The following is a 22075-nucleotide window of genomic DNA, read 5'->3' as shown; positions in this document are numbered from 1 at the left end:
ATCACTTATGAATGAGTCGGTTTTTCACACAAAGGCATTTATATTCCCTATTATGTAACCTATGTAGACCTATTTAAACTAGAAACATCCCATGTATAGTGTTCCTGAGTTGTGGTTACTAAAGTTCTCGTCCAGAGTGTAGAGTCTGGAAATTCTTGATCTTTTTCCATACGTTCTTATCCAACTTCCATTCAAGACTCCCAGATCAGTTAATGTTTGAATCATTAGGATTTATAGAATTGAGAATACTTTCATAGGATTTGACAATTCCTCAATTCTTTGTTTTTTTCCTAATAAAATTCAATTAAAGATCTGCCCATGGATATCAATTCTCTGCTTATTCCTGTGACACTGAATATTCATGTCAGAACATTTTTTGGTATTTGACTTGATCAACCCTTTGGAAGAACAGAGCAACATTATCTGACAATTACATAATGAAATAAAATTCTGGTGGATGTTCAATTGCATTAACAGAGTTTGTTTGGATTTCAATTGCATTAACGGAATTTATTTAGATCCTTTTACATTAGATTTGATAATTCAATTTAAATCCTAAATAGCTTAGTTTAGTAGGTATCACTTGTTGTCAATCACTTGATACCTACAATTCTGAAGGACTTTTAAGTCACATTTTATTTTCTCTTTTTAAAATCGATTTATGAATTTTGTCAGTCCAGTGTTCATGAATTTCTTTGTTGCCTACCCTAAAGGAAGTGTGGTTTCTAATTCATGACTAATGGACATGATATTTTTGGACATTCTGATTTTCCTGAAATTTCTTTTTTTTCTATTTTGTTAGTTGTTTATTGAAAAAATAAAAAATAAAAGAGCAAATCTAGCCACCTGGCTCAATTTTCCCTTTTTCCTTCTACCTTGACTTTACTGCTGATTGTTCCACCCAAATATTACCTTCCCTCATTTTTTGGGCATCTTCTCCTCCTAACCAAGTCACAAATAGTCATTAAGTTTTAAAACATTGGCATGAAAGGAGAAATACATAAAGGGGGGAAAACTGCTAAACTAGTTTGAGGGGACAGCCTTTGAGGGGAGATTCAGGGGTTGAGACCTAGCAGTCTAAAGATGGATCACTTGGGACTAGAGGTGTTAATTTTACATTTTAAAGAGAAAAAGGAACAAGCAATTTCTTCTACAGGTGGCAAACTGAGTAGGATAGCCAGGTAAATACAAACTCACGTTGAAAAAAGGGTGGCAAAGTGTTGGGAGCAAGAGATAAGTAGAAGCATGGAGTGAAGTTCTGAAAATATTGGCTAAGCAGGGAAACAAGAAGCAAATAAAAGGCACTAGGGAATGTACTAAGAAACAAAGCACATTGGATGCATTTGTGACTAACATGTAGAAATTAGGGACTCAGAAGCACCTATGATCTGGATGAAAATGTTCAGATTGACCATACGAATTGAAGCAACCATACTATACTAGAAAAAGTTTAAAATATGTGTAAACTTACAGGGAGAGACTTTTGAAGCAGAATGCATGAATTGAGATAAGAGGAACATGTGTTGAGTGAAAGACACTTAAATGATTTTGAAGCATAGTGCTTTCCTCTTGGAAGCTTGGAGACATACTTCCTATGTCTGTCCTGTAGCCACTTCTGGTAATTATGGTCGTAAGCCTGTCTTTCCACTAAATTCTTTGCCTCTCAGATATCCTAGTCCAAGAGAAGCAGCTAAACTCTAAAGTTATCAAGAATTTCTTTTTGTTATTTTATTTTTTTTGATAGACAATAGAAGCATGTATTAAGAAACGCCAAAAAGAAGGGGTGCACCCTACATATATAGGTAGTATACACAAAACATCCCAAAGCAAGCACCAAACAAATACAAGGTCTGCCTGCAAAATCAAAGCAAAGCTAACCACAAGAGAGCATCTAAGAAATTCAAAATAGAAGGGTTCTCCATTTCCAATGAATCAAGGGACCACTCTAAAAAGTTATTTAATGAAGAACTCCTTCAATCTTTGATCTGAGAGCTCTTCATATTTGAAAGTCCTTTGGTTGCACCTTTTTTGCCAATACGCCAAGATAAGCAAATTAGAGCGAAGCGCCAAACTATTTTTCTCTTCTTATCTAGCCCCTTAAATTTCTATTCAAGGATGAGATTTCTCACTGAGGTCAAAAACACCCAAATCAAGTCAAAGACTGCTAACAAAAAAGTACATAGCACTTATCTTATCACAATAAATCAAGATGCGATCAACTTATTCTTCACTATCTTTATAGAGGCTACATCTATTGACCATGAGCCATCCTCTCTTCATTAATGTATCTATAGTTATTATCTTCACCCCAAACAGCTTCCCAAGCAAAAACTCTCATAAAGAGCTTGCAAGTTTTTGTTCTTGTTGAATAAATTTGATGTTAAGTAATTAAATTGTGTTTCTTATACATTTCATTTCAATTACAAAACATAGAGTTGATAAGGTTGTTCAATACTTTCAGGCGAACTATCAGTGATGCATAGTTTTATAGCTATTTCCCTGATCATTTTCTATTGTTTCTGATCTACTGTTCACTTTGTATTAATTCTGTTATCCTCTCTAGGGAGTGATTTGCCTGTTTCTGACTTCTCTCATTCTAACATTTTTGCCCCAAAGAAAAGTCATTAGAGCTAACACTTCTCCTGTGCTTAATATATAGCGTTATCCCTCCTTGGAGCAATTTATGGCTTGTTGCTTCAATTGTCCTGACTATGGTCCTTCACCTGCTTATTTTGTATGTGCAACCACTATCCATTCTTTTCTCTGTAAGTTGTTGTCTTTTCTGCCATCAACTATTATTATTATTATTATCAGGTAATAGGCCTTGTTCTTTTTTCTTTCATCAGTAATGCATTTAAAGGTATACTATTATATGTGTTGCAGGTGACACCGTTATCTTGGGCTGAATGGACTGTTGTCCTATATCTTTCATTTCCTGTAAGTAGTGTGTTCTGCACATTCTGGTATGCAGAGTTTGCAGACAATTTATGTTTTTGCTCAAAACTTTTTTTTGCTTCAGCTGTTATCTTGTTCTGTCTAGCGCAATATCTGCTCTTTATTTGTTAACAAGGACATGAATGTCTTACCAAGTAAGGTTTAAAAAACGAAATTTGGACAAAATTTCATCAAAAAATCGAAAAAATTGGTCGGATCGGAAGTGGCTGCATGCGCTAAAAGCCGATTTTAGCATTTTTTCCAGAAAAAACGCCAATTTTTTTTTTAAAAAAATATTTATCATTTTTTATTTTTTAATTATTCATTTCTAATTTATCTTTTATTTTAAATTTATATTATCCTCTTATTTTATATTATGATTTTATTTTTAACTACTTTTCATATTTATCTTATTAATCTTATTTTAAAAAATCACTATCACTTCAATTTTAAATATTTTTTATATTTATGCTTTTAATTTTAAATGTTTTTATTTTAAAATATTAAAAATATAATTTTATTCCAAAATTGTTGAAATATAAAAGCAATTAAATGAAGTTATAATATTTTATAAATTAAAATTAATTTGATAAGATAAATTATTAATAATTATAATTATTTAAATAAATTAATGTTAATAGAAAAAGTTGTTAACACAAATTTGTAATAAGATTTTAAAAACTAAATCTCAAATAATTTATTTTATGTAAATTAATTTAATTTTTTTTATTTAAAAGGTAATAAAACATGTTTTAATAAAAGTTGTTTTTAATTTTTAAAATAAATAAATATAAATATATTAAAGAAATTTAAACAATTTTTTTTTAAAATTCATAAATATTATTTTTAATTATATTTATATCAATTACATTTACAAAAAAAAATTAATGTGTATTCTTCCTTATTTTATCATTTTTTTAAAGTTTTCTAAGCATTTTCATGAATTTTGAACCATTTTTGTTTAATCGATATTTTTGTCAGAATATTCACTTGCATATTTATGATATATTCATAAAATCCAAGTACCGATATATTCGTTTTTACCGATATTTCAAACCTTGTTACTAAGAAGGTTTATACCAAAGTGACTTTTTTTTAACCTTCTAAAGTGGTAAAAACTATGGCAGCATTACTTTAGTTGTATGCTTTGTTTTTCTTTTCTGTCCCTATTTGAACATTGTGGTGCATGTTGGTGCTTGGGTTTTGTTTTGTTGGGGGCTTGGTTAATGTCTATCTTAGTTGAAATATTTGTGCAAGTGGTTTGAAAAGAAAACATCATCTCTGCCAATTTTTTATTTCTAGTAATTTAATAGAAATGCATGCATGTGTAATAGTGTTAACAATTTGGTATGATTGGTAGTCAAAATGGAATCCTTCTTTGCTGAATGCCACGAGTCACCAGAATCAGTTCTGATTTTGAATATACAGGCTGTGTTATGTTGGAGTGGGTGATGCTTTCTTCATTTGGTTCTATGATTCACACATATGCAGACGTGTATGCACACCCACACCTACACACACACATGCTGTCACACATCCACACCCACTATACCTATGTGGAATGAGTAGCTCTCTCTCTCCCTCTTGTGTACAACATGCATTGGAAATGGTATCCTGTTGTATTAGAGCAGGTGAAGATGTGTCACTTACGTAGAAACCACTCCATTTAGTTTTATTAAACACAATTTCAAAAATATGCAGATGTATGTTTGCACACCCATGCTTACACATGCACACATCAATGTCCACACTGACACTTACCCATAAGTTATATACCCATGTGGTTTGATGGTTAAGGGAAAGGAAAATTACGTATACACAGGTCTGGATGAAGAAGAATAAAAAAAATTTCAATATCATATAGCATCATAGAATTACGAGAACCTCTACATAATTAGTTGTTACAATAAAATCCTCTGCTTGTATGTAAACTTCTGAGTGCAGCCATCTCTCTTGATGTGCAATTGACAGACCTTTTTGAGCATCATACACTGCAAGGACCTAAAAATAACAACTGTTTCAAACTTGGAAGGGGGTGACCTGGTGGTTCATTTGCATGACTAGTGGAAAGAGTTAATAATTAGTTTTCTAATGCATCATCCTTCATTTAAAAAAAAAAAAGAATTAAAATGGAGAAAAAAAAATTCCTGACTGAGGTTTCTGCCTATAAAACCTACATACATAGCATCATTTTTCTAAATTAATTTTCACTTCAATTCTTTCCACATTACATATGATGATGTATATCTGCTGTAGGTGATAATAATTGATGAGGTGCTGAAGTTCTTCTCAAGAAATTCCTGTGGTAATTACATCTATTACTTTCTTTGGCCATCTTAATATCTTCTCAATTGAAGCATAAGTTGTGTTTCTTTAATAATAGAGACATAAATGCATGCTCTATTGACTTGCTTTTGGCATGTTTCTGTTCAAAATGGTCATCAACAAAATGACATAAATGCATTATCTTGACTTGCTTTTGACATGTTTCTGTTCAAAATCATTATCAATGAAATGCATCGATGGGATCAATGGATTTTGTTGCTGAGAATGGGACTATAAAAATAATTGTCCCTATCTACTTTTGATGGGCATGGACATTCCATGCTTTTGAAGAATCACATCTGCACAAAGGATTCCATATTTTGAGATTTTTTTTATGATCATACCTATATTACGGCTTGTCCCCTGTTGTAGGCACAAGGTTCAATTTCAGATTCAGAAGGCCTGATGTACTTCCGAAGGAGTTGCGTGACAAGTAACGGTGTACAGCCTTTTGTTACCCAAATTTTGCGTCCATAGTGATTCACACTGGAGACATTTTTTTTCAATGGTATACCAGTTTTAATGAAGTATGAAGCACCCTTCCATCAGCATTGCAAAGATGAAGCTACAAATGGACATAACCTCCACAAGCTCCGCATATACTCCAATCTCACGGTTATTTATAAACTCATCAGTTACAATGACAGTTATGTATTCTGTTGTAACATGGCTACGAGGAACCCTATTCATTTTTGGGGTGTTCACATGTGAATCTTCTATTACATTAACGAGTTGCTAAGGGAAATCCCGGTTTTGGCAGCTAAAAAGAAATACTTATTTTACTGGGCAAAAAAACCAATGAATTTGTTAGGTTATCCTCCGAATTTGAGTGTGGCTTATTCAAACATCAGCAGGTGGTGATATGAGTTTCCCTTTCTAACCATTTTCATTTATCTGTCTGTTGGAAATTAACCATCCCAGGTTTAGAAATCTGTGGCCTAATTTTTCGTTGCTAGACTGAAATGTAAGATCCATGTACCTGACAGCTTCTGCCAGGGGCGGTGTTAAGGCGATCAACATTCTTGCAAATTTTTTCTTCAATTTTTAATATGTTCACATTCTTGCAAAACTAGTGATGAGTAGCTGTGTATGGACAGTTAATTCCAGCACTCAAGAAGCTGCTATGGGGCAAAGTGTAAAGATGAGGAAGGGGATTCTAGATATGGAATTGCATAAGTAAAAAATAAATAATTTTTCTTGAGAGTTTTTAAAAATAGTTCTTAAATTTTATTTAGGAAATGATTAATTTTCAAGGACTGTTTGACTATGAAAAAGTTTTCAATATATTTTTATATTTTTAATTATTTTAAAAAATCATCTAAAAATATTTTTTCAAAACAAACTATCAAAAAATTATCTTAAATAAAAAAATTGTTAAATATAAATTCGAAACAAGTTCTTAAACATGAAATAGAAAGCTCTATTATTGTTAAAAATTATAATATATATTTTTTATTAAAAGAGTTCAAAAAATTTATAATGTGAAAAAGAAAATTATGTCATATAAAAATTATAACCTTAAAATTTTATAAAGTGAGAAGATCACAATAGGGTAAACAAACATACTTAGGTGGTGTTTATTTTTTTACTTAATTTTAAATAGAATCTTAATATTTAATAGTATTAAATATTAGGTTGTTTGTTTTTGTAATATTTTATTTCTATTAAGTATTAAAAAGTAAAAAAAATCAATATGTTATTTTTTCTATTTAGAAAAAGTTATATATTTTAACTTTTTTTATATAGTAAAAAGTTTATAATAAATTATGAAAAAATAGAAAAACAAATAATTTAAATTTTAAAACTAAATTGCTTCGGCATAAAGCCAAAAAACAAACATCACCTAAATTCTTTTATGCGTAAATCTTATGAACAAATGCATTACTAGAAGTAAGTCCAGATGGGGCCTGAATCATGTAGACAAGATCCTTAATAGTTGTGAAATAGACAACTGAACGCGTAATATAAATCGGATGCCTAAATCAAATGGGGATATTTCTGGAGAGCGTCATGATTTGAGCTCTTAGGTGTGGGACTTGATTACAGAGGCTGTGAAGATACCCACCTTTTATACATACTAAAACACTCTTTAGGCCTGTATTCTGGTGCTGTGTGCCCTCCTCCCTGCAAGTCAAAAGCCAAAACCACAACACGGTAAGGGCTTTTATTACGGAAACAACCCAAGCCTCAACTGAAATGGAGGGAGGAGTTCCTCTTCACCTTAACAGTCGCAAATGTCATCTGGTTGGAATAAGTCCTCGTATATCTGAAGCAATATGATAGCCAGTATCACAATTCAGCTTTTTCAAATTAAGCTCAATATAAATGACTCTCCAAATAAAGGTGTGGGGTTTAAGACTTTTTAAAGTCAGGAGCCTACCCTCCAACTTGGCCTTCCACCATCCATGATCTCCAGTCATCAACAATGGAGTAGTTCAGAGATCTTATCCATGCTTGAGTTGAAAAGAAGGGCACAATCATGTCATGGTCACCACTGTTTCCAAACCCCAACATAGAATTAATACATGAAAAAACTCGAATTTATGCACGCACAAAAAACTAAAAGGTGGTACGACCTGTATATTAGAGATCGGTAACCCTTTTTACTTAGAGTTACATGATATTCAAAACTGCTCTCAATTTCAGGCGTATAAGATAATCCCATCGCGCATCTCTGCCACTCTCTTATTGTATTCTGTGATTGAAAAATGAAAATGATAATAATAATAATAATAATAATAATAATACTGCACTCAAATCACCCTTTTGCACCCAATATCACATTGCCTTACGTATACCTTTCTAATATGAAGCGCTTCTTGGACAGTGGCGTTATTTGCCCAGTAAGGAGCAAGGATGTATCCATCAGTCTACACATACATATATGAGCTGTTAATCAAATGCCTAGGAAAAGTAGTTTTAACTCTTCCCAAATGAACCATTCTGCTTTTTGTTGTCACTGATTTTTCATTTTTCTTAATGAGACAATTTGAAATGGAGATAGATGGATTAGCAGACTCATATATTAAAGGAAGCAGAGGTTTACACGGCATTCAAATGCAGAAAGTGATGGCTCTGGGCGGCGCTCTCTGAGTTTCCCAATCAGATATCTTCTTCCACTTAAAAAAATATCTTCCGGCTTTAGGGAACCGAAACCACACACGGGTTCTAAAATCTGTCCAATTTGAATTCCTGAAATGCACTGCAAATATACACTACTGTCAGCATGGGCAGTTATAAAGTTGTTAGTGGAAGGAATCGGAATTGCTGATGACCTTATAAAAAGCCTGAACATCCTTTATACACTGTATATTGATGGGATACTTGAACGGATATTCATCTCCACAACTTGTCTTCAGTGACTGCAAAAATGGCTCAACATATGGAAGATTGTTGGTATTTAGATTTTTTCTTTCTTTCATGTCATTAATTGATTCCAATACGAGTAAAGCTTTTGAAAGAGTTCTGAATCTCACCTCATAGAGTTCATCAGAAATGAGTGCCATTCCATGAGCAAATCGGAATTGTGCGGTTGTTTCAGTACCTTTCTCTGTTACGGGGTTTCCAAGCAAGTACCCCTGCAACCATTTTTGTTTGTTCCAATTAACCACAAGCCATTTAAGCATTAAGAAAAGAGGAAATACTTTGTAAGAGAGCAAGATATATGTTCCAACGTGCCTTGAGATTGATGAAGGGTTCATTATCATCTTCATTTCCTGCGTAGCCATATAATATATACAACTCGAAAATGATTATCATACCGTCTTAAGTATTTTATATATAAATGCACCAACAAGCAGGCCTCTTACCATTTGAGATGTGTTGAACCACGAGAGGGACGGTAATCCCAGAGTAGGAGTCTCCCCCCACATAGACCGGATTTGAGAGGAATTCTGGATGATCAATCAGCCACTGCACCACAGTCCATTCCGGAAAAAAGATCAATCAATTTTCACTGTGGTTGTCCATGGCTTCTACTTCTGGATTGGCTGGCTGCAATTGGGAGGGAAGAATGTATGCATGGTTGAGTAGGGATGTGTATGCATGAAGAGTGGGTATGCTGTACCTTCCTAAGAAACTCATGTGCCTGATGAGTTGCTTGAAAGTCGTCTGAATGAGAAGCACGAGAAGTTGTTGCATAGGAGAATCCAGTGCCGACAGGCGCATCCAAAAATATTATGTTGGATACCTGAAAGTTTCAGTCTCACAAATTCGCAACCACAAAATTCCTTACGAAGAAAATTTAAATAATAATAATAATAATAAAAATGTCTTGACATAGAAATAACGATCAGAATTCAGAAGCTTAAGACCTGTGTCCACGAGTGTGGGTTCAGTTCCAACGTGGGCAAGCTCCCATGGTACGGTACTGACTCGAAATACAGTGGACCTGCACAACTCCACAAGTTTCCCAGTAACAACGTCAGTATGGTCACTCTTATAAGCCAAATTCTCAAGTGGGTTGTAAAACCTTTCTACATCTATGTCTAATCACTATCCAATTTCTTATATATCCAATTTTATAAAGATTTATATAGCATAGCTTGTATATGAGAGATAATTTGACGGCGTGGTTCTGCATTTTCTTTTGAAGAATGAAGCATCCAATGATTGGCCTGCCTTGAATAGAAAATTTTAATTTGTCTGCAGTGTGGCAGACTCTCGATCCTCTCTCATCACAGAGAGCTTGAGAACATGGTTGGGAACTTGGGATTTCACAAGCAAACAAAGATAAAGACGAATCTTATAATTATTACAATGAATATGGATTGAGATAATTTAGGGACATGCATGGTGATGGTTTGACAAGTAACCTATTTCATAGAATAGAGCAGAGAAGGCAGAGCAACCGGGGCCTCCCGTTAGCCAGAGCAGGAGAGGATCCTCCGTCGGGTTATTCTCCGACTTTACAAAGTAGTAGAATAACTGCACTTCCTCTGATTCACCCACTCCCACATACCTGCATATGACTTTATGTACATTATCTACTTTCATTATAATATAATAATCAAACGACAGAAACTGTATATGTATATATCAACTCACCCAGTTTCCAGCTCAAAAGGGAGAGGCCCCTCAAAACCTGGAAGAAACTTCACGGGCGAATGAGATGCTGCAACCACTGAACTAACCTGCAAAACAAGATTAATAAAAAGAAACTGACGGAATATGGAACAAAGCATGGCCATGGGTCTCGCCGGTAATGCCTTTCACTTGCAAGTACTGAAGAAATAAAATGTTCTCTTTCACATGTATACGCAACATGTGAAATACAGGATAAGAATCTGAGGAGGATGTGGTGAATGTGTGGCGGCTGCACTGACAAGCAATCAAGTTTGGGGTATCCAAAAGAGATGGAAGAAGAAGAAAAAAAATGAGAAATGGGGCACAGTCGCCTTCAAGATGATGCAGTTTTTTTCGGACTCATGCTCATAATGCACTGTGACCATAGGTTCATGATTGACACAGTGATAAAGTCCATAGGGAGGATGCCAAAAGGAATGTATATTTCTTGATCTTTCATTTTTGGGTTTTTATTTTTATTTTTTTATTCTTTCTGACTTAATTTCAGGCAAGTATTAGGCATTCGTATGACAGGGACAAGTGACGTCATGTGTAATAAATGTTGGACCAATTATTTTTGGATGCTTGTTTTTTTATTTAATTTAAAATATATTTAATAGTATTAAGTATTTTTTTTTAATATTTTATTTTACTAAACATTAAAATTTTAATATTTAAACAATGTCATTAACCTTATCAAATATGATTTTCTTAATATCGAGAACTAAGTTATTTTTCATTGACTGGTCTATGTTAATTTTAATAAACTCAACAATTTCATTAAGAAATTTTAGTATTAAGTCAAAACATAAGCTAAAAAGGGATAAGAAAATGAAAATGATGATAATTTTTTTTTATAAAAGGAAAAAAAATCAGGGAAATATGACCTTTTATTTAAAAATTCATGTGTTATGCAATGTTTTTACTTTTTTTTTTCTGTTCTAAAGAATTTTCTTTAAAACCTACAACTTAAAATGGCTCAAAAACTTATTTGACTTTTTATTTTACACTGATTTTCAAATTACTCAAATTAAAATTGTACCCCTATATTTACTTTAATAGGGGGGTGGGTGGGGCTGTGAAGGGGTTGAGGGGCAGGAGGCACATGTCTCCTAGCCCCATTGTGAGCCAGTTATATTGTATCTATACTTTTCGTGACTCATATGGATGTTTCAACCCCTTGAAGGGTCAAACAAAGTGTAATCCAATGGCATTCATACTTCAATCAATCAAGCTTAATGTTACCGCTGTTATTCTCCATTCTCCCAACTCATAAATTTGAAACTCTCTCTGTTTCGAATTTGTTTATAAGCACAAAAATGACTGCAAAATTGTAAGCGCAAAATCAACACCCAGGTTAGAACTCTAGTTACAAAGAAGAAAAAATGAAGAAAAAGTGAGAATACTCTTCATCAAGTTTTTGAACTGCTTGAAAGTACTGGGCTTGTGCCGGCCTTCTCATAATTGCACTCCTTTCTCCCTGGAAGTGGGCTTGAGCCGGCAGTCCCATAATTGCAAAGGAAAAAACCTCCGAGCCTTTTTCTAATGAATGACTCTGACCCTTTTCGGAATGGATGTCCATAATCACCAAAGAGAAAGGGTCATCATCGTGATGAACTGTTCAAGTGTGCTTATCCTCTACAATTGCCCTACTTCTGAAAATGAAAAATAAAGCCTTGCAAGAGTTGGAAAATTTGGTTCTCAATTGACATTTTGTGGGTAGCATGGCCAGACGATCCCCAATTAAAGTTAACCTTGTCCTGGACACGCCCTCTACTAATCCACCTATCAATGAGAATGGAGCAGATGGTTTACCCAGAAAACACCTGGCGATGAGCCTATTTTGTTAGACGTATTGTGTATAAATTTGTATACAACAATGCAGAAAATAGCATTAAACTAATGCATGAAGGCAAATGCAAAATTTTCCATCTCGATATGTATAATACTATTATTTTGCAAAATGGTGTAAAAAGGAAGGTAAACCCAAGGAATACAACTCCACAAAGATTTGGCTGGCTATTTCCATACTACACCAGAGCCAAACCAATGGTAAGTTTTTCCTCTGCCTGTATTCTCACTCACTCTTGCTTCTTTTCAAGAAAAAGTAAGAAAGTCAGAATCATACAACTACAAGTCCGTTGTATCCCACTCTACCCCATCTCTCTTGAACCCCTTTGCTTTACTTGAGGTCAATTTGGAAGCATTCTGCTGACCAATTAGTTCTTCTTGGTTCATAATTGGATTACTTTACAGATATATGATGGATCAAAATATGACTCAACAAGAATCAACAGCCATTCCACTGTCAGAACTAACAGCAACTTTTTCCATTTCTGTTGCGACCACCTCTGCATCTCCTTTCTTATCCTCAGCTTTCTCAACCTTCAATTTCTGCAGAATGACCAATTCATTTGTTTACAATTGTAGTTAACTAATTCATAACTTTTCTAAAAAAGTAATACAATGTATGTTAGGACGTCCAACAGTGACCCTATCATTTCATTGTGTTTCATGGCATCTGGTCCATTTTCTAATTTTCTTGTGCTCAACTTTATTTTGTTGAAAGTCAGGATCTTTCCAAAGCTGTCATAGACCAGTGGTAAAGGCATCTAGAGGCACAAGATGGACTCTTATTGTTGTCCAGCAAAAACAAACCACCTCAATTTAAATCATTTTCAATGAAAATTCGATTTCTGTAACAGCAACACCATTCTAGATGATGGATTTGTGCCTCCAAATGTTTTGATATGGAAAGTTCCACAGAATGATTCCACTTTTATTGGATTTTCCAACACACCCTTGGTCGTCCTCATGGACTAGCAAATCAAGAGGAAAATTGGCACCACTATGTTTGCTTTTATCCAATAGAAAATTACTGTTTTGAAATGTGAGCTTGATGTTTACAACAGCTGCCATGTTGGTGGTGGTGAACGGTAATGAGGGGGTGGGAATGGATTATGGGTTATGGCAGTGATTATGGAAGAGGTGAAGGTAATGGTAACAATGATGGTATTATAGATGATAAAATTGAGGTTAGGCTGAGGGTCATTGAAATATTTTTAAAAGCACAAGATTTTGCTCATACTAAAAATCAGGTAACCAAATTTCATGTAAGTATATTCAAGGATGTTAAAAAAATTTGATTGCTTGCTAAGAAGCCTGCCTAGTGGTGCCTTAGTTCTTTCAAACTTTTAAATCATTAAAACTCATCAAAGAGACTTACCTTTGTTGCTACAGCAGTGTCATTTCTCATAGGTGCAAACATGTTGGAATAGAGTTTTGCATCTCTCTTGTTGCTCTCACCTTGAAGTTGTTTCAAATTCTTTTGCATTAATTTCACCTCCCTGAAAAAGAACCAAAAATGCTCCACAAAATATAGCAGATTTAGTGAATTAGGAATGTATCAGTTACTTATGATTACCTGTTCTGAGGATCAGCCTCAAGGGCTTTCTTGATATCCAATTGAGCCAAGTCCAAATCAGCAGTTTTCATATAAGCTTGTGCTCGCCTGTACAAAGCTTTCACATTGTGGAACTCAATATCTAGAACCTGTAGGAGATCATCATTGACAGTCTTAGAGGATTACCAACCTTTATGCCATTCCACTTAGTCTGAAAATATCATTTGCAGATTGAAGCACAGGAACATGAGAAAAAGTTCAAACATATGAAAGGACGCGTACACTTGAATTACCAAATAAAGAAAACAAATATAGTAAACAGTAAGTGAGAGTTGCCAGGGTCCAGCTCCAATATGATGAGCTTTTTATCTTCGTGCAATTGCCATTTTGGCACTCATCTAACATGCCACATGACATGGTGCAGCCATCACTTCAATGAATAAGGTGTTTTATTAATCCATCCATTACCCTTTTATGTTAAATCACAACAGTGAATTTCTATGATGATGTGGCATGTCTTTACCACCCAGCAACCGCAACAGCTACTGAAAGAACACTGATAGGGGGATAAAACCCCAGCAACCACTAAAGCATCTTGGAGAAAAACATGAGGTTGTTGAAGTTTTAGCCACCAATTTACCATAAGTTTTTGAAATAACAAGTTTGAAGATTTTATTACTACAAGCATATTTTAAAACATTCAGAGTTACCAGCAGCTCAGACTTCTAACCTCAGGGATCACATCTGCTTCATTTTTATCATTAGGTAAAGATTGCTATGAATTCCCTTCCCTCACATCAGAGCGGTTCTTAATTTCCTTCCTTTGCATATGTGCTTACCACCAACCTTTCCAGTTCCACAAATTTTCCAATCTTTGTAGCCTCACAAATTCTTAGTTTTCTCTTCCTATTAAGAAAATTCACATGCTGTCTGCTGCATTGATATTTTAAAAGTGTAACGATTGCTTCTCATTTCTCTCTTTACCTTCGAACATAGCTCGATTGCTTCCCGGAAGTTATTTAGTTTGAGACAACATGCTGCACCATTCAACCAGCAAGACACTTGCAATGTTTTGACTACCTTGTGGTCACCATCGCCAAAGATTCCACATTCACTAACATAGTCAGCAGCCTGATAGTAAAAGACAAATAGCAATTTAAGTTTATAAGACATGGATGCCAAAGAAGCACAATTTAAGAGAAATCAGGCAGGGGGCCACCTTGTCATACTTTTTTCGTGCTCGTTGATACTTCCCACTCTTAAATAGTAGATTGCCTTCTTCTTTCTTTCTTCCAGCTGTCTCAATTTTCTCTTGATCACTCATCTCCCATGGTGCTTTCTCCTTTTAATGAAGACGAAATAGAATGATGAAAAAATTTAGTATTATATCTCAAGAAGTGAATGTAGGAACAATATATTAGTTAGCAAGTAGATTAAGCAGAAACAATTTATATAAAAAAACCGGTACCATTTAATTTGTACTGACAAAAACATGAGCTTTTATCATCTAACTATATGTGTAGATAACAAAAAACAATAATTACAACCAAATAGACTTTACAAAATTTAGCATCCAATAACAAACTGTAAAATTCATGCCCCCCGACAAAAAAAAAATAAAAAATCTTCCTATAAATATTAAGATGGACAAAATTGTAAAAATCTCAACAAAACCTTATGGAGGTACTGATTTTTATGGACTTGAAAATGTGCTAGGAAGTTGTAAAAACCTCAACAAAACCTTATGGAGTTATTGATTTTTATGGACCAGAAAATGTACTTGGAAGTCACAAACATCCAGAGGAAGTTAAAAACAGGAAGGCCATTTTATATCTAGATCGGTCACAATTTTACTAGCATGTGCAAACATAGCATGAATAATGATGGTCAGCATCTGGAAATTTAAATTTTTTATTTATCAATTTATTCATTTAATTATTTTGATGAATAGTTTCTACATATTAGATGATCATATCACAGGACAGCCAACATCATCTCGTCTTTAATTCAACCATTTGACCATGGCAATTACCTTGACAAAATCTAACATTTCAACTTCATAGATTATAATTGAACTTGGCGGAACAATAGAAATGTCCCGCTTAACTTCAATGCTTCCATATCCATATTCAGGATGTATTGTCACAATTGACCGCTCCCCCTTCGTCATCGTTGCCACTGCTTGGTCTAACCCAGAAACAACTTGTTCTACAAACAGTAAAGGCAGAAACTAGTAATGGATAACTCCAGGTTTCCATTATGATGGTTCAGAAAAGGAAGATTGAAAAAATTACAGTTGGGCTGACCTTCATCTGTGATAAATTGCAATGGATTTTCTCCATCAAAACCTTTTTTCTCAAATATAGTGCCATCTTCCAGCTTAGCTGTATACCTAACTGCAAAAGTTGAAGATAACATAGAACAATTTGAAATTACTAAATGGATTAATCATAAGTTGGTGCAGGCTCCATGATGCCTTTGAAGCAGAGCAAATTCATTTAATTGACATCTCCAGGGTAGAGAACATCTTTTGCTTGAAAATTTCAACAAATTAAATGAACGATGCATGATGATCAGTTCCATGTTAAAACCTAATGTATATATTCTATATTCATGAGACGCCTACTTCTCTTTTGTTGTTTGCAGAGCTTGAATCTTCATCAATTAAGCTATGATTTTTTTGCCCTTTTTTATTTGAGAAGATTTCTCATGCAAGGACTGTTCTGAAGAGGAAAATCACTCATTGAATGCATTGAACATATTTCCAAGCTTGATCCTATTATTTTGATTACCAGCCTAGATGTGAAGACATGAGAAAAAGGTCCAAAGGTAAAATGAAAATAAAATAAATCCAGGAGATGAGAGTTTTTTTTTTTTTTTTTTTCTGAATGCATTGAAATCAAGAACACAGATAAATGCCCATGGGAAAGGAAATTTATTGAACAAGTTGTCATAATGACAGGAAAGAGGGAAAGGGAAAATGCCAAACCTCTCTGGAAAGTGAAGTCTTAAAACAAACTATCTTCACCCTTCGTCTTTATTAATCTACATAGACCTTTATCTGAAAAGTTACCCTGTGTTGGCAACAGTGAGTTTATACTAGATATGAAATCAATGTCTTATCACAAGATAAGATATAGTTGACCAAATGGTGTTCATAAAGCTTGAAAGCAGAGTGTGAAGCTTAAAGGCCTGAGACATGTTAGTGTGTCACCACAGAACACCAACACTCCATTATTCACTGTATAACATATTGTTGGGCTCAAATAAATCCATGCATCCATATATGGCACTTCAAATTTTTGCAGACTTCCAATTTCATTCCAGAACTGATCCAAATTCCAACTATGATTGCTTTGACATCTTAACTGCTTTTGACAACATTGCTTAAACTTTAATATACATACCAGTAACAGTTGCACCTTCATTTGCAGCAATAGTGTCTGCCCCCTCTACCAAAATCTTCTTGAATACCTTGGAATCACCAGTAACATCAATAACTGGCTTGAAGGATACCAATTCCAGATCAATGATCAGCACAGAACTTGGTGGAATCAATGGAAACTCATTCTCTGCATCTCTGCCCACATCTCCAAAGGCATCTGCAATTATCTTTTCAGATTAAAGTAAGATTTTTCAACTGTGACAAGGATCCTGGAATTTTAATGGTTGAAAGGCAGAAGAGGATTGAAAGTTTTTCATAAATTCATCTTGATATAATCTAATTATGATAATCAAAACCAGTGCTGGCATAATATAACAATCTTTAGAGAAATAATGAGTGCAACCATACGACACATGCATGTACATTTTAAGTATGGTATCACCTTCTTACTTTACTTGCCCCTATACATGACTCTGTTAATGGACTGAGATTCAGGAAAAAAAAAATTAAAAATGCTATAAATTTCAATAACCCAAGGATGAGATGATAAATCATCCAGCAAGCTCCTCTAACCCATTCAAACTCATAGTCCCATTTCCTTATAGGAGAGTGCAGCTATATTACATCTCCTCCTGCAGTGTTTGTATTTTCTGTCATATTGACTTGAAAATGTAACTATTTCAAATTATTTAGTTTTCATTTTTCCCTTCTATGTCTTTTACTTAGAACTAGAGCTTTTTCTTTTCACATTTCATGATTCTTGCCTCGTGTATATATAACAGATCCAATCTAGTTATTGCCAGTTTCACTAGTAGAAGGTCCAAAGAGAGATATTATCCTACCCAATGCATTATGACAAGGCCTGCCATAACTATGCAAGCAGATTGCTCTTTGCCCAGCCATTGAAGCAAGAATTGCCATCTTGTCAAGGCTAAGAGGGCATTAGGTAAAATTTAATACTTCTATTACTTAATGACTTAAACTAACTTTAAGTTAAATTATTCTTAATTTGTTGACTTAAAACTTATTACTTGATTTTTACTTTAAATATTAAGGTTGTTTACCTCATTGATTTTAACTCATTTATTTCATTACTTTTAATCAATAAATTTATTTATTAAACATCCATATTTAAAGTATTGTAGGTATATAAAATAACCACAAAATATTTATCATAAAAAATGAGTCATTAATATGGAATCATGGTTGTAAAATATACTCTCACTGGTATAGGGAAATGAGGCAAAAAATATTTAGTATTAAGAACAAGTTAACTATTTTGACTTAACACTTAAAGTTGTAATATTAAGTTATTGTACCAAATATGCATAATTTATTTAATAACTTAAATTAAGTTATTAAGTTATATTAAGTCATTCAATTGATTTGCCAAATTCTCTCAAAATCTTGAACCTTTTCAAGGTCGTGAGACTGCTTGTTTATCTAGTGAGTTTTGAAATTTACACCTTGAGGATATTTTTCAAGCAAAGGCTCAAAGTGATAGGTACACAACTTAACTGTAATTTATTCTGATATTTGAAGTATGCAATAAGATAGGCAGAAAATGGTTTGATGTTACAAATCCTAGTTTAAGATAGCAAAGTCAAGCTGTTTCTGTATCAAGAGAGAAAAAGGATTAAACACACTCTCTATTAGTTAACTTATCAATGGGTTTTTTTTTCTTAAAACCATGGGAGCAATTTCATATCGCACGTTCTCATAGTTAGTCGAAGACACACATAACAAGCAATATTAATGATGAATAAGACCTAAAACTGTGATAGAGAATGTTAATAATAAGGATACTGGGAAGCATACATTGGGGTTGAACAATTAATTTAACCTTCTCTCCACTTTTCATGGTCTTGATTGCCTTTGGCATTGCTGGACAAAACTGACCTGAAAGAAACACATTTCTCAACTATCACAAAACGGTTTATTTAATAAAACTCGCATATCCTTTATTGCTTAACCAAGAAAGCAGCCATTAATCAACAGTAAATTACCATCTTTCATGTAAAACTCGATTCCTTCCTCGGGGGTTTGTGCAACAATAGTATCATCAACCAGTTTCACTTTATACTTCACTGTATTACAAACAAAATCCCCAATTATTACTCTTGAGGCGATGTAGCTGAGACTTTCGTAGAAACATAAAGCACAGGCATTGAAGCAAATTCACCAAATTAAAGGAACAAAAATTACAGAATAATTACCAAGAAGTTCGTCTAAATCTCCGGGTTGCACATTCCTATTTCCCTTCTCCAAAATTTTCTTGATGATTCCACCATCCCTACACACATCCACCACTGTGATCCACGAAATGAGCTGCACTTGAAATTGAACTACCGAATTGGGAGGAACACCCTGGCGGCCCGCTTCTCCATACCCCAAATGAGGAGGCACCGTGAACAATGCAATTTCCTCCTGTGTCATGGTAACAATCCCTTGATCCAATCCATCAACAACTTCACCTAAGGAGAAAAAAAAAACTCAACAATCATGAAAGATTTAACAATTAAAATAAAAAATAAAAAATCAAAGACTCACCACGACCAAGCGTGAAGGTCGAGGGCTCATTTCTATCTCTGGTGGAATCGAAAGTGCCCCATCAAGCAAAGTACCCACGTAGTGAACTGAATCCAATCAAAACCATCTTAAACAAAGCCATCGCAAAAACTTTTCCAGTACAGGAAAACAACGCAGGAAAAGGGAAAAAAGAGAGACAAATTGGAAGGGAATAATGGAGTGATAATACCAGTGACTTCGTCGCCAAAGTCAGGGGTCTCCCAGCCAATTCCTTTGTGGAGAAGCCTCTTCTTGAGGCCTGAGTTGTTGAGCTCCCTCTCCTGGCCAACGCGGAGTGGAGGCGCCGACTCGATCACCTCGCCGGGCTCTTCATCCAGGTCGTCCACTTCGCCAAGCTGCGACACGTTGCTTGCTCTGTCCACCACCACCATGCCTCCAATTCCACACTCTTCCACGACGCTCCTCTACTCTCGGTTTATTTTTTCTCAGGCCTCGTCTGGGCCTCGCTTGTGTACTCTCTCTCTTTGCTCACAAAGTCAGGGACGCTATGGCCCACTCAAACACTCCCGGACCGGCCGTTTCTCTCGTATGGGCTTCGACTTGGACAATTTGGCCCACGCTTGTCCTAAGCTGATTTTGCATACCATTTGAAGTAAACTTCCTTTGATTTTACATGGGTCTTTCTTTTTTCTTGTGGCCACTGGCCACAACACGATAGAGGCTCAAGCCTCAAGGTCCATTTTTTGAGGAAGCTTAGAAAATGGTAGAGCAGAAAACTTCTTCGAGGATGTGATTTAGAAGGAATAATAATGGTGATGGTCAACCCCTTGCAACCAATTGTACAGCAAGTGGCCTCTACTTAATTTATCCACACCTCACTTTTGCTTCACCCACACCCATTTTATTCAGTTATTAATAATTAATTCAATTGACTTGCTAAAGGCCCAAAGGGACACGAGGAAGGCTGTAGTTGCAGAAATGCCATTCAAACCAATCAGACTGGTTTGGTTTATTTGGAGTAATTTTTCTATTCAAATCCTTTGGACTAGTTGGCTTATTTCTTTATTTCTCTAAATTTGAGTTTATGTGGAAGGAAAGAACCATATCTCATCAAGCTAGCAGTTCGAAGAAGAAGTATTTTCTACTTCATGTATACATTCAGTCAAAGAAGTAAGAACTAAGAAGTAAGAACTCCATTCAGCAGCCCGTTCTTGGACAACTATTACACTTCGTGTACTAATCTATACACAAGACCCATTCTGGATTTGAAACAACAAACAAAAATGAAAGAATTGAAGCCATGGATATGGAGGTGAGGTATTTTAACATTTGCCATTAGAATTATTCTGAATTTCTAATATGTGAATCCACACAGAGATATCAGAACCCAACTCTTCTATTTGTCACAGCATAGCTTCGGCTTCTTGGATACAGAAAATCAGCCTTGACATTGAAACTATCTTCCTCAAAATCACAAGGCCTGTCTTCATCAATTCTACCCATCCCAACACTGCAGCTCCTAGGCGCGGCCCTCGATCCCATTCTGGGTGGCTGCAGAAACACATTCATATCAACCCTATTACTGGAACTACTGGCGGAGACAGATCTACTGAGGCTCCCAACGTCCTCACCATCACTGGACCTGGAAGAGCTAACGCTGAAGCTCTTAGGCAAGGTGGAGATGTGCACTCCTGGGCAGCCCATAGCGTTGCCGCAACTCACTCTCTCCGCTGCATCCCTCAAACTTCGGACATAAAAATCCCTTGCTTTGCTCAGAACTCTTATGGGTATTGTGATGATCCGCATGAACCTGTTTTGGCTTTGCGCCTTTGCTCTCATGTTGCTCTTTGTTTGGTAGCTGAGAAAATCGCAATTACAGAAAAAGAGAGAAACGGGGGGAGAGGTATATCTGAAAGAAATTGACACAAAAATGGAGAGGAGCTTGGGGGTGGAGTTGGAGTGGGGGGTTTTGTAGAGGGGAGGAAGAAGCAGTAGCTAGTTTGGAAAATATGTGTGAACGCAAATAAACATTTTCAAAGCACACCACTGTAGAACGAAGGCCAAATTTGAAAACTAGAGAGTTGACAGCCGAAGGTTTCAACCTTTGACTTTCATTGTAAGCACCCTCACCTCATGAGTTTTGTTAGTTACCAGTGCAAATAATTGCAAATCGAAGCCTCCCAGCAGCATCCTCCATATGTTAGTCAATCATCAAAATATATTTGTCCACCACATTGTGTAAGAAATTATTTAGATTTCTCATATTTCAATGAAAAATATAAGAAATATCATGAATATTTTCATAATTTTATTTTAAAAATACAATTTCTCCTTGAATGAAGAAGGTGGAAATGATGGGAGTGACAAGAAAGCATATTGAATGGCTGGAAAATATGGGTTGGATGGGAGGGTCGGGTGAGTTATTGAACCGTCAT

At 35.0% G+C, this 22075-nt stretch overlaps 3 protein-coding genes and 1 pseudogene across 4 annotated transcripts in view; 1 reads left to right on the top strand and 3 right to left on the bottom strand.

Moving 5' to 3' along the window:
- Positions 1 to 6152, top strand: part of LOC117906937 (calcium-transporting ATPase 3, endoplasmic reticulum-type) — an 89829-nt gene extending 83677 nt beyond the window's left edge. For both annotated transcript variants that reach the window (XM_034820221.1, XM_034820222.1), the window contains 4 exons: positions 2660 to 2765; positions 2884 to 2937; positions 5191 to 5239; positions 5632 to 6152. In XM_034820221.1, coding sequence (XP_034676112.1) covers positions 2660 to 2765; positions 2884 to 2937; positions 5191 to 5239; positions 5632 to 5696 — 274 coding nt within the window. In that variant the 3' untranslated portion in view covers positions 5697 to 6152. The remainder of the gene's footprint in view (positions 1 to 2659; positions 2766 to 2883; positions 2938 to 5190; positions 5240 to 5631) is intronic.
- Positions 6153 to 7110: 958 nt separating this feature from the next.
- Positions 7111 to 10656, bottom strand: LOC117906733 (serine carboxypeptidase-like 2). The gene is made up of 14 exons (XM_034819898.1): positions 10306 to 10656; positions 10074 to 10219; positions 9573 to 9649; positions 9326 to 9448; positions 9069 to 9171; positions 8938 to 8975; positions 8736 to 8837; positions 8535 to 8621; positions 8306 to 8461; positions 8058 to 8129; positions 7836 to 7954; positions 7640 to 7753; positions 7480 to 7525; positions 7111 to 7383 (listed from the first exon to the last, which is right to left on the bottom strand). Exons 1-14 carry the CDS (start codon positions 10446 to 10448, stop codon positions 7300 to 7302), a joined length of 1410 nt encoding a protein of 469 aa, XP_034675789.1. The 5' UTR covers positions 10449 to 10656; the 3' UTR covers positions 7111 to 7299.
- A 1584-nt stretch (positions 10657 to 12240) lies between these two features.
- LOC117906731 lies at positions 12241 to 20220 on the bottom strand (annotated as a pseudogene).
- Positions 20221 to 20762: 542 nt separating this feature from the next.
- Positions 20763 to 21724, bottom strand: LOC117906734. The gene has a single exon (XM_034819899.1). It carries the CDS (start codon positions 21477 to 21479, stop codon positions 21021 to 21023), a length of 459 nt encoding a protein of 152 aa, XP_034675790.1. The 5' UTR covers positions 21480 to 21724; the 3' UTR covers positions 20763 to 21020.
- Positions 21725 to 22075: the final 351 nt, after the last annotated feature.

This window comes from Vitis riparia, chromosome 18, assembly GCF_004353265.1.
Source record: "Vitis riparia cultivar Riparia Gloire de Montpellier isolate 1030 chromosome 18, EGFV_Vit.rip_1.0, whole genome shotgun sequence".
Lineage (NCBI taxonomy): Eukaryota > Viridiplantae > Streptophyta > Magnoliopsida > Vitales > Vitaceae > Vitis > Vitis riparia.
Note: the sequence above shows the minus strand (reverse complement) of the source record. Positions and strands in the feature narration are given on the sequence as shown.